This window comes from Temnothorax longispinosus, chromosome 8, assembly GCF_030848805.1.
Source record: "Temnothorax longispinosus isolate EJ_2023e chromosome 8, Tlon_JGU_v1, whole genome shotgun sequence".
In the NCBI taxonomy this organism is placed as follows: domain Eukaryota; kingdom Metazoa; phylum Arthropoda; class Insecta; order Hymenoptera; family Formicidae; genus Temnothorax; species Temnothorax longispinosus.
The window spans coordinates 13,771,505-13,786,856 of record NC_092365.1 but is presented as its reverse complement, the minus strand read 5'-3'; the positions used below and the strand labels follow the sequence as shown (position 1 = coordinate 13,786,856).

Below are 15,352 nucleotides of genomic sequence, written 5' to 3'. Positions count from 1 at the left end.
CGTCGCCAAATTTGTGAGATACGTGGACTTTTCTCAAGCAAAAATACAGCAACAATGGCAAAAATTTTATTTAGTTGATTTAGCGGGACCCGAACGTAGTAAATCCAAGCCACTGGAGAACGCTGCAAAAGAAGGAAATAAATATAAATAAGGGACTACTAACGCTAAGTAATGTCATCTTGCAACTCATATAGTCCCTTATTTATATTTATGCCTTCTTTTAGTTTAATATAAAAATTTTAAATTCCTGCAGATCAGGTGGACTCGAACTCGCGTTCTTGCGATTACGAGACTGGCACTCTACGCATGTGACCGCACTGCCACGCCGCTGATAATTAACTGATGTGAGAATAATGTGACTGATAACTGTGAAGAGCCTTCGCTAAATAAACACATTAGCACGAAGATTTCGCTTTGGATTCATTAAACATTAACCCAAGAAGGAAAACAAGTCCGTTGCCAAAAATTGTCATCTCAAGAAAAGAGTAATCATCCCTAAAAAAAACTAGTGCTAAGAAAAAATACGATCGCGTGATTTCACCGGTACAACTTTATATATTATATAAAAGGTAAGAACCACAAATAAGACCTTTTACTTACTACGCTCACTCAGTCTAAAAATAAAACATTATTTTAAATTTTGCATTATATTATTTTAGGTCGTAGAAAATCAATTTAAACAGATCATTTGGAACCCGAAATTTATTACGATTCCGCAGAAGAATCCGTGCACATATCGAATAGATAGCTCGCAAAGCATATTTTTATGTATACAAAAAATTAATAATTAATATAAATTGTCCTAGATTTATAGTTGAATTCGAATTATATTATATCATTATTTATCATTTATTTATAAAGTTTTATTAAATTTACAATAAAAATTACTCTTGTCACCAATTATTTTTTGAATTTTTGTGTCACAAAATTACTGTGTATTTTACATCATACCACCTTGTTCCGCAGAATTAAGCAATCTTTTTCTGAACAGTTCGATCACAATTATAACTTTGCGATAACTCAATTTCCTACATCGAAGATATCAGAAAGATTAGAATTCTCTTCTTTGAATTCAAACCTGTTTTTTGAAAAATAGCACGTAATAAAATGGGTACACAACGAAGAAGTGACGTCGATTCAAAAGTTCACACGTTCTCGTTCTAAGGTTTGTGAACAGCTGCGGTATATTCATATGTACATATATTTAGATCAAAAACTTAAGAGTAATCGAAAGTTTGGAGATGGCGCAATAAAACAGATACTAAATTGTGTGGCGCGAATACTTATGTTACGTCAAAAGAAAATGTCAAAATTATGATTATAATATTATCTTATCTATTTCATTGTAATACATATCGATATTGTATGAAATATAATTAACATCTAGTTTTAAGGTCATAAAGAAATTATGATTTATAATATTTACCGAACTTTCAGTGATTTTAGCTTTATATTTTAATAGATTGCAATGAAATTCTCTTATAAAATAAGCAAAGATCTAATAGTTCGGAAGAGAATTGACGTTATCCCTAGTCAAAGTTCTATAAGTTAAATTTGACAATTTTTCAATTAATTCACTGTGTATAATTCGGTAGATATTCTTTATTGAAAATAATGAATATCTCAACATTTATATGTATATAGAAAGGAATCATGTTCACAGTTGAATTCTCCCATCGCTCATCAAACAGAGAGATTGAATTAATGCTGCTAACAAAATGTAATGTCTTTTATATCACACGTGCGTGGAAAGTGGCCCATTCCGCGTCTATACTGCTTTTACTTTAAATAATATCTAAAAGTTTATTTTTTATTATAAAACGAGAACATTGTACATACATTTATATGTACGAGAATAATTTTACGTAAGATCAAATATATAAACGTGTTATTATTGATCTCCTTTATTATCACATTGATATTACATTATTAACATTATTATCTATTTCTTTTATTCCTATATTCCATTTGTATAAAAATATAAATCAAATAATAGTCTATCAATTTGTTTCGAATTATGTATTTTTTACTTCACAAGCGGCTGAAATCCAAGTACAATATGTGTTATAGTACTTGTTATATGCATTTATATTTATATATTTTATCGCTTTATAAAATTGTTCTCATACATACAATAAAATGTTCCGCAATGTTTTTATCTTGAAAGGTGAAGTTTTGAACGTTATCTCAATTTTGTTAAAAACAGTATAAACAGGAAGCCTAAAGGGCAAACATTACAATAGTTTGTCTTCATTATTTCATTATTTTCAATAAGGTATCTTATACACGTATCTATATACATAATTTTAGAAACCCTTCGGTGGTGGCCTATAGACGCCGACCACAACGGCGTGATCTCTCTCGTACGGTTCGAGCGTGATTTGTTCCAATGGTTTCAAATTGTCTTCAAGCAATTTTTTCACTTCTGTCGCGAACACCGCTTCAGGCTTAGCGATTGAGTCTATACAACTTGCCTGAAACAAATGGTAAATATGAAAATAATTTAATGCCATGGTACACAACAAAAATTTAAGCAGTAAGCAAATCAGTCAATCAAGAATTTAAGGCATAACATGAGCGTTTGCAAATCCAAATTGTTGATTTTCTTACTGCTAACGTTTTACTGCTTAAGTTTTTTATTTGCCATTGTCCTTAAAGTCAAGAGTAATTCAATTTACTGCTTTAAAATCATTATTCGATTATTATATTGTGCTTTATAATATCCAAGCTTAAATATACACTTTGCAATTGTAGTGTAATTGCAAAGATGTTACCTTAATAGAGATGACAAAGTGTCCGCCGCTCTTGAGGAAGTTCTGCGCGTTTAACGAGACAATTCTAGCCTGATCTGGCTGTGCGACGTCCGAGAATATAGTGTCTACCATTCCTACAAGCATTCTGTACTTGTGAGGGTGTCTCGCGTCCTCGACTATAGGTATGATGTTGCTTCTCCTCTTAGCAACATCAATCAAATCTCTCCCCGTTCGATGGGAGAATTCCACGGCAAAGACAGTTCCTTGCTGTATACATGAAAATATTAGGATATTTATTGTCAATTCTATATCATTTAGGTACGTTCTTATATCAGCATAGACTTTGTATGCACGTTCTTTTAAGAGTAAAGTCAAATTTTACTCACTCGAGAAAAACGTGCATGTAATATTTTTCTAGCATCACTTCGACACCAAATTCGCAGTTGCAAGCTAACTTGGCTCTAATGTATGCATATAAATTACATTCCCAAATAGATTTCCAGTAAGTACTTACTGGGCCAACTATATCAGCGACATGAGACACAGTGGTACCCGATGCTGCGCCCAGGTATAACACCTTGCTTCCAGGGGCCATGAAAATTTTATCGACGCCTCCGAGGATGGCGGCGGCTAATTTAGACCGGAATGGATTCCACACTCTGTACTCGATCTTCTCGCCTGCTGCCGATTGCTCGCCAGCTTTGTCAGACTGCAAAATGTGTGTATCATTTTAATTCAAACAGATGTAAAAAAATAAAAAGAAAAAACGTTATTTCTGTATTGTAACGTCCAAGTGGTGTTTACCTCAACGCTGATTCTTTTCTCTCCATATACCGCTACCCCAGGTACCAAGCTCAAGGTCACTAACGAGTCTTCCCTCCCTCTAGCTATGAATACTCCTTCGTGGCGATGCGGTTCTATTATCACGTTCTTTCCACCTTTAAAACCACCGCCGCCTCCTCCTCCTCCGCCCCTTCCACCACCCCTTCCACCTCCTCGGCCTCGGCCTCCCCCACGTGGAGAAAAACCACTGCCTCTTCCTCCACCTCTGCCGCCTCCCCGACTTTCACCGAAACTTGGTCTACCTCCACGGACACCGCCGCGACCGCCTCCAAAACCACGGCCACCTCCTCCTCCTCCTCCTCTGCCTCCACCTGGTGAAAATGCTGTAACGTGAAAAGAACATTAGTGAGAAAAGAATATAGCTAATGTACTTGTAATTTTCAACACACCTATTTTTATGTGCTATATATGAGATTATTAATAATATTAATAATTTCTTATAAATAACGTATTTATTTATTATATAATAATATATTATTAGTGTTAGTAATATAAAAAAATATATAATAAATTATTTCTGATAAGAAAGAAATAAGTTATTCGCTTCAGATTTCACAAGATAAAATTTTATTTATATGTGTTTTGATGAGTGTATTTTAATGTATATTTTATTTTATTTTACATTTACAATTGTCGGGTCATTAGGGTTAGCGAGTTAGTGCCACGCGGCCAATGAGACAAGTGTTTGTCACTTGACATAAACATATGTCTACGGTCGTCGCGAACGCTGCCGAAATCAACTATGAATCGAAGTGGCGCAGGATCAACCCGCGATATCGGATTCCATCCACGCACTAGAATTTCAAAACGCGTCCTTCTCCCCGTCGAGGTTAGCCTCGTCGTTAGGAAAAGACCGACACCGCGGGCGGCGGCGATGATCGCGATGAAACAAAAAGTCGAAACGCTATCTGCAACCTGCATGCATCCACATTACCTGGTTTACCCATAACGAGCTACGTGCAAACGATCGGCTGTGCTCCTCCCTACAAAATTACTTTCGACGTTAACCGAGAGCACGTGTATCAAACATCGAAATTGTCGGAGAAGGAAATGCGGAGCGCGCAGAGCGGCGCCCGAAGATTCCAGGCATGCGCAGTGACGCAACCACGGAGGAAGAAGATGATTGAAGGGTATATACATCACATCCGACTCCGGCAAGAAGAACCGGCCCAACAGAAAATGGCCGTGTTCAGCAGACACAACTGTTGAGTTCGTCTTATCAACACTCTGCGTTGATTGGTTGGTTTTAAAAGTAAGAGCCAATCACGTTCGACTGCTACTGTTACTCAGCGGCTTGGTCTGCTGAACGCGCCCACAGAGAATTATTATAATAATAGGAGGAATAGGAATAACAAAGATAGAAATAAAATTAAAAATTATATTGAGAGAGAAGAGAGAAGCGTAAAAATTCGGTTGTAAATGGTTGTAAAAGACAAATCTTGAGCTTCCAGAAATTCTTACTTTGCAGCCAATCGAGAGGTTAGATGTGTTTTACGACAAATGAGTGCATTGATAGGGGAAGCGAGATGAATGGGATGAATAGGATGAATGAAGAGAGAAAACAGCTTTCCTCGCATTTCATTATTCTATAATTACGCGGTAATGTTCGATGTGTCGCGTGTTCACACGAAAGAATATATGAAAATTAAAGGGACATATAACGTTTTTTCCGATAAGCTTCTATTTGTGTGAAGGCGTATTCTTCTCTTCTTGCGTTTATTTCGATTGCCGGCTTAAAAACAGCACGATGGACATACGTAACCTAGTTTGAGGCACACTAGAGCCTTTTTCTAAATATATTTCTTAATAAATATTGGACATTGAAGTGTTACACGATCTATAAATATATGTAAATGTTATACATGCGCATGTGACAGCGCAAACGACAATATGAAGTAAGTACGAGCATTCTGTCAAGTAACATGTTTTGCTTTTGCTCAGGTATTTATTTATGAATTTATTTTTCTGCCACAGGATAAGCGTTGACGGATTGATTGTGTATTTCCCGTATGATTATATTTATCCCGAGCAGTATGCGTACATGCTCGAGCTCAAGCGTGGCCTGGATGCCAAGGTATCGTCTATTTCCTCTTGCATTTTATTGACATTGGTGTCTTGAATATTGAGAAACTAAATAGCTAAATTATGTGCTTCAGGGACACTGCCTGCTGGAGATGCCTTCAGGCACTGGCAAAACGATAACTTTGTTGTCACTTATTGTGGCATATATGCTGGAGCATCCGTTGGATGTAACAAAATTGATTTATTGTTCCCGGACAGTGCCAGAGATAGAAAAAGTTATAGAGGAGCTGAAGAAGCTTATAGACTATTATGAGAAAGAAACGGAAAGCAAGCCAAAAATTGTCGGTCTAGTTCTTAGTTCGCGTAAGAATATGTGCATTCATCCCGAGGTAATTTAAACTACACCGTTTGTATACTCGTAAAACAAATTTGCTGCAATTGTAGTTAATTGCATTTTTGTATGTAGGTCAGTCGAGAGCGAGAAGGTAAAATTGTGGATGGCCGTTGTCACTCTCTCACCGCGTCATACGTACGAGAGAGACATAATTACGACGAATCTACTCCAATTTGTAATTTTTATGAAGGGTTCGATATGGAAGGCAAGGAACAAATTATCCCTCCCGGTATTTATTCCATCGACGATTTGAAAGAATACGGGAAAGATAGAAGCTGGTGCCCGTACTTCCTCGCAAGATTTACAGTAAGAAACTTTGTAAATCCTTTTACTTGGGCTTATGAATAATTTAAATAATAAGCAGATAAAGTTGACAATCAATGTTTAACACTTCCAGATCTTACATGCACAGATTGTAGTGTACAGTTATCATTATTTATTGGATCCAAAGATCGCCGAGACTGTATCCAAGGAGTTAAGCAAGAGCTCAGTAGTTATTTTTGACGAAGCTCATAACATTGGTATGAGAATTAACGTTATGTTCGGCGCTGAAATACCTTGCAGTGCAAGAAAATGAAAGTTTGTAAATTTCAGATAATGTCTGCATCGATTCCATGAGCGTTAAGATAAATAGGAAGACAATGGAGAGAAGTTCGACTAACATACAACTTTTAGAAAAAACTGTGGCTGAGTAAGTATGTAAAAATTTTATGTCATATGTTCTTCAACGACTTCATACAACCTGAGTCAAACGTTAGCTTTCTGGAAAAAAGTCCTATCTTAAAGCATCTTATATATGATGTATTAGAATTTCTTGTAAAAAGATTCTTATCAATTGTATTTTGATTTAGGATGAGAGAAGTCGATGTAAATAAATTGAGGGAAGAGTACGACAGATTGGTTGAGGGACTGAAGGATGCTCAATTCCAGAGAGAAACTGACGTCATCTTAGCCAACCCTATTTTACCGAATGAAATACTTGAAGGTTAAAAAAGTTGCCTTAAAAAAAATTTTTCACGTATACGACGACTGAACGATTTTCCTTCATTAAAATTTCTCTTTGCAGAAGTTGTACCGGGTAACATAAGAAACGCCGAGCATTTCGTCAGCTTCCTAAAACGATTCGTCGAATACTTGAAAACTCGCTTACGCGTTCAACACGTCGTGCAAGAGTCACCTGCGGCGTTTTTAAGAGATATCCAAGCGAAAGTTGCTATCGAGCGGAAACCATTGCGATTTTGTGCACAAAGATTAGCGTCTCTCTTACGCACTATGGAGATAACAGATTTAACGGATTTTTCTCCGATAATCCTTGTGACGCATCTTGCGACATTGGTCTCCACATACACGCACGGCTTCACGATTATAGTGGAACCATTCGATGACAAAACCCCGACAGTATTGAATCCGATTTTACATTTTAGTTGTCTAGATTCTTCTATCGCTATCAAGCCCATATTCGATAGATTTCAAACCGTGATAATCACTTCTGGAACATTATCCCCGTTGGATATGTATCCCAAAATTTTAAACTTTCATCCAGTCATAATGTCATCGTTTACAATGACATTGGCTAGGCCGTGTCTTTTACCTATGGTAAGTTAAAAAAGAAAAGATAAATAGTCTAGATGTGTTTTATCAATACTTCATCTATTTATGCCTTTCCAATATCAGATCGTTGCCAAAGGTAACGATCAAGTTACCATTTCGTCGAAATACGAGACACGAGAGGACGTTGCTGTTATAAGAAACTACGGTCAATTGTTGGTCGAATTCTCTGCGACAGTGCCTGACGGCTTAGTCTGCTTTTTTACATCATATTTATATATGGAGTCCGTAGTAGCCGCTTGGTACGTACATACATATTTCATGAAATATATTACATTGAAATTTTATAATAATTTATAAATATGCATTTAATGTCACAGGTACGATCAAGGAGTCGTGGATCAACTTCAGAGACATAAATTATTATTCATCGAAACGCAGGATTCGGCGGAAACCAGTCTAGCTCTGATCAATTATATAAAAGCTTGCGAGAACGGTAGAGGAGCCGTTCTACTCTCGGTAGCTCGCGGAAAGGTGTCCGAAGGTGTCGACTTTGATCATCATTTGGGCAGAGCCGTGCTGATGTTCGGCATACCTTACGTGTATACACAGTCACGTATCTTGAAGGCGCGTTTAGAGTATCTCAGAGATCAGTTTCAGGTAAGTCCAGTGTAACATTAAAACCGTCATTGAACGCTTCTGTATACTCGAACAAGATACATATGCTTATGTCTTTTCAGATCCGGGAGAATGATTTCTTAACTTTCGACGCCATGAGACATGCCGCACAGTGCGTAGGACGTGCGATCAGAGGGAAAACGGATTATGGTATCATGGTGTTTGCAGATAAGGTAAATCTCTTTGCAAAACAACCTGTCGTATGTGCCTCACAATAATATTTCTGAATTTTGTACTGATAAACTTTTTTTCATGTCCACGCTACCGCAGAGATTTTCAAGAATAGATAAACGAAGCAAACTACCAAAATGGATACAGGAACATTTGACTGATAACTTATGCAACTTGTCAACCGAAGAAGCTATACAGGTAACGTTAATTTTTCTTTTTGTAGCAGGTGCGATTAGTGATTACGATTCTGCGATTTGTCCAATAATAATATTTATTTACAATTTTTCAGATCAGTAAAAGATGGTTACGACAAATGGCACAGCCATTTACGCGCGAGGACCAGCTTGGATTGTCATTATTGACGAGAGAACAACTTGAGAAAGAAGAGGCTGCCAAGATCGAACAAAAAGCTCAGCAAAATTGATAGCGCGACATTGGCACTAGGCCGAGCAGTCCGTTTTACTTAGGCAGAGTAATCTGTGCCATTTACAGAAAATATATTTCATATGCTGCTTGTACAAAGGCCTTCATAATTTGTACTTTTGATCGCATCTGTATCGTATAAGGAATGTAAAATATAAGATATACTTTTTTCCAATAGTGGCAAGTATTTATCTCATTGACTTAAGCTTACGTTATCAGGTTAGCACGGTTCTCACAATCTCAGCAAGGTTCATTAAGAACATGCGATGCAATTAAAAAAATTTTAATAACAAAGTATCATAGAGCGGACTTTAACAGCGTAGAAAATACAGTCATATCTATAGATATAATTTATTCGATATCACCACCTCACAAGAACTTGATCACCGTCCTGTATTGAATAATAACTAAGTTCTTGTAGCGGTTTGTCCAACGAGATTTCATCGTTCGATAGCTGAAATGTTAAAATAATAGCATTTATACATCGATTAATAAGTATATACGGGGTGATTCAGAAGAACCTTTTGTCGTTAAACTACATATTCCTGATTAAATTGATTGTAAAAAGTTGCTCTGAATCATCTCGTATTACATTTTTTATATAGTCTAACATTAAACTTACATTCCGTTGAATAAACGAAAGAGCCGGAATCTTTCCACCGGTTTTAAAAAGCCTTTGAACAAGCCCAATCATTTTTTGAACTTCCATATCTTTAAGTAACTTCCTTTTAATCCCTCTAGACTGACATGGATCGTCCGGACATACAAATTCCACCGTTATCACATTGGAAACCATTTCTACTTTCGGTTTAGCCGAAGGAATATCCGCAATTCCATATTCTGAAAGTGTAAAATATTTTCTTTTATTTTTCAAGAAACTATGTTTTATTTTGCATTTGAAGTATTTTTTTACTGTAAGAAATTTAAAGTTCATACATACTACTGACTAAAATAGGATATCGCGGATGTTCATTTATAAATGACGTTCGCTTTTCTGAATTACTTTCGGTTTCTAGCCACACTGGTAAAAACAACTTCAAGTAATCATGCTCTGCGCCTCTCCTTTCATTATGAGGTATCTCTGTACCATTTAAGATCTTTAATTTCGCTATCTTTGCGATTATCAATTGTCGAGCAGTCTCTACAGTTTCGTTCTTCAAAATGGGATTTTCTCTGAATTTCAAGTCTTCTAGATTTGATAGTTTATCCAATTCGCTAATCGATTGCCACTAAAATTTTATGTCAAATGGTTTAGTTAGAAATTTTGATATAAAATTTTAACTGCATCAATACTATCTACGAAAAAACCTAACTTATTACCTCTGATATGTGGTTTTCCGAAATATGTAGATGACGTAGCATTGGAAACAAAGCAGTCTTATCTGTTGATGTTGAAGATGGAAATCTAATTCTATCTATTTTATTCAAATTCAAATTAAGATATTCTAAGCTGCAAAAAGAGATTTTTTTAAGTATTATATGAAATATAAATTTTATGTTTTTTTTTAGCAAATAAAGGAAATAGGTAATAAAGAGAAAAAAAGAGGAAGATGATTGGATATTTCGTAATGCAACTTACCACGGAAGGGAACCTAGTTTAAGTATCTCATCCCAACTTGATATTAGATTTCCTTCGAGTATTAATGTAATTATTCTCATTAAATTAGTATTTGCCGTTATGTCTTCTATGGTTGTGACAATATTAAAAGAGACTGAAAGTTCTTCGATCGACGGAAACATGGATATACATTGCCGAATATCAGACCAGTTGTAATTCATTCTAGCTATAGTTAAATGCTTAACAGTTGGAAACGAATCTTTTAACGCTGCCACATCTTCTATAGGCAAATGGTTCTCACTGTGTAAACAAAAAAGACGAATTCTCCTATAGTTGCAGCTCATGTGTATAATCGATAAGTATATTTCTAACGTTGTTTAATATTGTCTAATATTCTGGGAGTTTAAAAAATACTGTGAATGCTGTCAAAATGAAGAAGTTTTGTTCTCACCTGACATTAAGACGCATCAGAAAACGAAGCTGGGAACATATATCTGCTACGATTTTCCACGAATTTATTAAATTTCTAGATAAATCCAATTCCTCCAAATTAGGACACAGTTCTTCCAATTCCCATGGCTCTCCCGCATTGGATACACATTGCTCCCTCAGCCACACTATCTTTAGCTCGTCAAACTTGCTCTGTTTCTTATTCACTTTGGAGAAGCCGACAAATTCCAAAAACGGTGCATTGATTTCTTTCCTTAAGCTCGACACCTCGTCCCTGTCTACGCCTGCTAATTCATCGTCGATTAGCCCATAGCGCATTTTGATGGCTTGCGGGCAAGATATCCCAAACTTGGCTTTGCCCGGTCGTATAAAAGAGCCTGATGTGGAATGTCTGTTGAAAGTTATACGCAGAGTTACATATCACTGCTGCCATGCTTATTGCAAAACAACCGTCTCACGTGTTTTTACCTGGCTTGAAAATACTTTACGCCTTCGTACGTGCCATTGTGTTTGCCACGAGTCGAATCGTCCCAGTCTATGCCCAGCCACTCTCCCTTGGTGTTCCCAACGGGTCCGACGTATTTCAACGTACCTCGATAACCGTCGCACTCGATACGGCTTGGGATCTCATACTTTCTATCCTCTACCATACCTGAAAAGATCAGAGTGTGACAAATCATCCTGTGGCGAAGAGACACGAGGGAATATAGTCCTTAAATCCAGACGAGTATAACATACAGGCTTGATAAACTAATCGCAACACGCGAAGACGTTTATGGAATTTAATACACAAGAATTTTATGTAAGCAAACGTACCTATCGGGGGATACAGATCGCTTCAGATTGCGGCTGACAGCGTAACCTCCAAATCAGAAATGCACATTGAGAAAATATGGGAGAGGCGGGGGGGGGATCGCGATATCGCCGTGCGCGAGAAACGTCCGGGAGTATCGCGGAAAGTAAACGAAAACGTTAGGAAACGAAATCACATACGGTGACTCGCTGCCTCTCTATTTTGTGTTCCGCGAGAGCTTCGCTGTAGAAGGCATTCCTGTATTTCCTGTTGGGCACCCACACGACCGCACACTTGCACCCGCCTGCGCCTGTGTGATGTGTCACGTATTAGGTACGTTCATACACGTGTACACACATACATGTATCTGAATATATATACACACGTAAGAACGTATGAAATATACATGACTTTGCCACGCGCGTGTAACTTGAATTAAAAATTCCATTTTCAAAAGAAATACTCTTGCTTCTTTTTATAACGCAAAAACTTCTGTCTCTTTGGATGAATATCAACAGATTAGCTAAATATCCTAATCAAATAATTTATTATAAAGACATATGTCGTGCAGTAAAAAAATATCGACTGTTTGGAAACGGAAAATAAATATCCTAATCAAATAACTTATTATAAAGATATATGTCGTGCAGTAAAAAAAATATCGACTGTTTGGAAACGGAAAATAAATATTTTGATTTTATTAGTCGAGAATTCTGTAAACATTACATACTCTTGATACTCTACACATATAACGTAATGTAATAATATAAAAAAAATGTACAATCGTGTGCTAGAAGATATATAGTGCGCATAAATACGTATCATTTTCACTCGCGTTTAACTTATATAGTGGTTCTGGTTTCTCACATCTATATAATCTAAGTTCATATAATATATATATATATATACCAAGTTTGATAATCTCTGATTGTTTGTTACATAGTAGAACATTACATCCAATACATTGAATTACACTGAATTTAAGGACTTATTGCTCCAGCGCAAGATATATATTAAGCACCTAACATGTAATTGGCAATGTTAGCACCATGCAGGATTTCGATCCAGTAACCATCGGGGTCTTTAATAAAAGCTATGCCCTTCATTTTGCCGTCATTTGGTTTCTTCACGAATTCCACACCGTACATCTCGAACCTTTGGCAGGCTTTGTCGACGTCAGGTACTGCTATTCCAATGTGACCTGTATTTCAGGAAAGAGAAGATAAATAATTACTTGTAGAATTATAAAAAATGTTCCGTCTCTATTTATATCTTAGTTTTATTTATAATTTAGATAATAATTTTACGAATAATTAATGCATTTGACGAATTTCTTACCAAATCCTTTGGGATCTGCATTTCCATTGTAATATTTTACATCGGGATCTGTTTCTGTTCCCCAATTGCTAAAATATGCGTTTATTTTCTGTGTAAAAATACATGAACTCTCACGTATTTTCTCGCAGGGTGTCTCAAAAAACCTATTCATATATTTTAAAACTTACTGCGTTAACTCTATGGTCGCTTTTTTACGGAATGTCCATTCAATACTTTCTCTACGATCGAGTGGGATTTCCTTCTGGTCCTCGTATCCAAGAAAATACAGGGAGAATTGCATTTCTGGAAAGTCGAGCTTTTGCAGCAAGGTCATTCCGAGGACTTCGGTATAAAAGGGCAAGGATTTTCTTGGGTCCTTTATACGGTACATCGTCTGCTGCATTATAAACCCATTTGTTGAGGGATCTGGTGTTTTGCAAAGCTTACGAACTTCGCTGTTGCTCAAACCCAACGGCTCACCCATCTGCAATTTAAGACATATCATTATTCTCCTAGAATAATTTTGGCTAAACTCTGATTAATTTAAACGACAAATTGCTTATAGTAAAATTTTTTACCATACAACTTATTATACCCTTTCTAATCTAATTTCTTTTTACATACAAACAACAGAAATAATTTTATCCGTGCTAATAAAATATTGTAGGTATTACTGGACACAAAGTAATAAACGATTAAATTAATTAGAATTTAAATCACTTTCATTACAAGAGAAGGTATCTCTTTAATTTAATTTGTATAATTTCTTGAGTATCCCATACAGCACAGATTGTTGCAGAAAGCTTCCAGAAAGGTTCCAAATCATTTGAAACCTTTCTGGAAGGTTTCTGCAACAATCTGTGCTATATGGGTACCTATGTTATTATTTTAGTTTCTTATATTACTTAGCCAAAAGATATATAATTATAAGTATATTAGTTAATTAGTATATGGAGGGGTAAAAACCACTGTGATTTTTATCCATATATACAGGGGGTGTTGCACATGTAACCCGCTGTAATGATTATTTCTAATCAATACAGGAATCGGAAGTCGGCCTTACCGCAAGGCCAGAAACGATAAGGCAGAAGTAATCCGCAAAATTTCAAGCTGATAAAACTCATTATAATTCGCGAAACAATTCTGCTACATCATACATTGTATTTGTTTCCAAACAGCGCCACAATTCTTGTTAAATTAAAATATCGAATCACAGCAGAAAAATTGTGCGTACTCTTCTCCACTTTTTAACACTTTTATGATCACTATGCCCACAATAAAGTTCAAAGTTTAAACCATTTAATTTGACACTTGTGATGGTTTATCTCTTTTTGTTTGGGACATGTTCCGTGTATTTTTGTACGTGTAAAAAGTATGACAGTATAATTTTCGGCATTATAACGACTTTATATAATCTAAACTATAACTATACAGAGTTAGATACATTATACCTTTTTGTTCGTGTGTGTTTATTTGTAAGAGAGAAAATTACACTGTCACATCACGTAGGTTCTATTGTTAACAGCGCATTGTTTCACATATATATCTGTATCGCGTAGGCGATACAGACACTCGGCTGCTTTTGTCACTCGACGTTTTAAGGATTTATCGACTGCGATTATTTCCGGGCCGAAGAGTTTACAGATAAAACCATCACCGCCATTCAAGGACGCGCCTATTCCCGGCATCAATATATTCGCTCACCGCCATATGGCAATTCGAATAGGCTGTAAGAATCGTAGGCAATTGTCAGCGATACGTATCGATCGCGTGTCCAACTCGGCGATCCATCCTAGACGCGCAGCATCCGGGATCACAGCGTAGAACCTGCATTCTCGATCGTTCCTCGGAGACCTGCTGTGCGAAGTGCGAAGTAGTTTCTCGCGGAGAGCACACGATCGCACGAGATTACACGGGCTGCGATTATCGCGTCGTCACGGTTCGTCGACGGTCCTTCGCCACGCAGACAACAAATTTAATTCCAGTACCCTTACCTCTTCCTCGAAAGACGCCAGAGTAAATGTAACGCCGTACGAACGAGAAAAAAATTTCACGCGAGCAAACGCGAGATGAGAGCTTCGTACACGGACGCTTAATGTCGGCAACTATCTATATATAGCATGCGCATGATGCGCATACGCTCGGCGTCATAAAATGTCTTCCGCATGAGGTTACACCAATTTTGGGCGTATGTAACACTAAGCATGCGCATCGTACCTAGGATATTGACGCGTCGTAACTGTGATCACAATCGAGGAAACGGTTCTGTCTTCTATCGCGAAGCACGGCTTCAAAGTGACAGCTTCGCACGTTGCAATTAAAAAATTAATTAAGGTTATGTGCGATTAAAACGAAAGCGCATTTACCTAGCGTCAGTAAACTATCGATTGTCAGTAGATTAT

At 36.8% G+C, this 15,352-nt stretch overlaps 4 protein-coding genes across 7 annotated transcripts; 1 reads left to right on the top strand and 3 right to left on the bottom strand.

Annotated features, from left to right (window-relative positions):
- Positions 1-1,090: 1,090 nt before the first annotated feature.
- On the bottom strand, positions 1,091-4,685 carry Fib (rRNA 2'-O-methyltransferase fibrillarin). The gene is made up of 5 exons (XM_071785321.1): positions 4,531-4,685; positions 3,558-3,919; positions 3,268-3,462; positions 2,775-3,020; positions 1,091-2,474 (listed from the first exon to the last, which is right to left on the bottom strand). The coding sequence occupies exons 1-5, from the start codon at positions 4,541-4,543 to the stop codon at positions 2,307-2,309; spliced, it is 984 nt and encodes a 327-aa protein (XP_071641422.1). The 5' UTR covers positions 4,544-4,685; the 3' UTR covers positions 1,091-2,306.
- Positions 4,686-4,831: 146 nt separating this feature from the next.
- Xpd (general transcription and DNA repair factor IIH helicase subunit XPD) lies at positions 4,832-9,009 on the top strand. The gene is made up of 13 exons (XM_071785316.1): positions 4,832-5,491; positions 5,571-5,670; positions 5,753-6,007; positions 6,085-6,318; positions 6,410-6,533; positions 6,607-6,703; positions 6,864-6,997; positions 7,079-7,608; positions 7,687-7,862; positions 7,941-8,220; positions 8,301-8,411; positions 8,509-8,607; positions 8,699-9,009. Exons 1-13 carry the CDS (start codon positions 5,487-5,489, stop codon positions 8,831-8,833), a joined length of 2,280 nt encoding a protein of 759 aa, XP_071641417.1. The 5' UTR covers positions 4,832-5,486; the 3' UTR covers positions 8,834-9,009.
- A 90-nt stretch (positions 9,010-9,099) lies between these two features.
- Positions 9,100-11,932, bottom strand: LOC139817326 (tubulin-specific chaperone E-like). 2 transcript variants are annotated; one of them, XM_071785317.1, is made up of 8 exons: positions 11,657-11,932; positions 11,309-11,492; positions 10,842-11,231; positions 10,412-10,690; positions 10,153-10,282; positions 9,773-10,061; positions 9,455-9,672; positions 9,100-9,286 (listed from the first exon to the last, which is right to left on the bottom strand). In XM_071785317.1, the coding sequence occupies exons 2-8, from the start codon at positions 11,488-11,490 to the stop codon at positions 9,194-9,196; spliced, it is 1,581 nt and encodes a 526-aa protein (XP_071641418.1). In that variant the 5' UTR covers positions 11,491-11,492; positions 11,657-11,932; the 3' UTR covers positions 9,100-9,193. The 2 variants fall into 2 exon arrangements, with proteins under 2 accessions (XP_071641418.1, XP_071641419.1); XM_071785318.1 differs by lacking the exon at positions 9,100-9,286 and having other exon boundaries at positions 9,494-9,692.
- Positions 11,933-12,301: 369 nt separating this feature from the next.
- LOC139817333 (lactoylglutathione lyase-like) lies at positions 12,302-15,303 on the bottom strand. Of its 3 annotated transcripts, none has more exons than XM_071785332.1 (4): positions 15,168-15,303; positions 13,139-13,434; positions 12,972-13,039; positions 12,302-12,834 (listed from the first exon to the last, which is right to left on the bottom strand). In XM_071785332.1, the coding sequence occupies exons 2-4, from the start codon at positions 13,432-13,434 to the stop codon at positions 12,647-12,649; spliced, it is 552 nt and encodes a 183-aa protein (XP_071641433.1). In that variant the 5' UTR covers positions 15,168-15,303; the 3' UTR covers positions 12,302-12,646. The 3 variants fall into 3 exon arrangements, with proteins under 3 accessions (XP_071641433.1, XP_071641431.1, XP_071641430.1); XM_071785330.1 differs by lacking the exon at positions 15,168-15,303 and adding an exon at positions 14,945-15,105; XM_071785329.1 differs by lacking the exon at positions 15,168-15,303 and adding an exon at positions 14,655-14,910.
- Between the last annotated feature and the right edge of the window lie 49 nt (positions 15,304-15,352).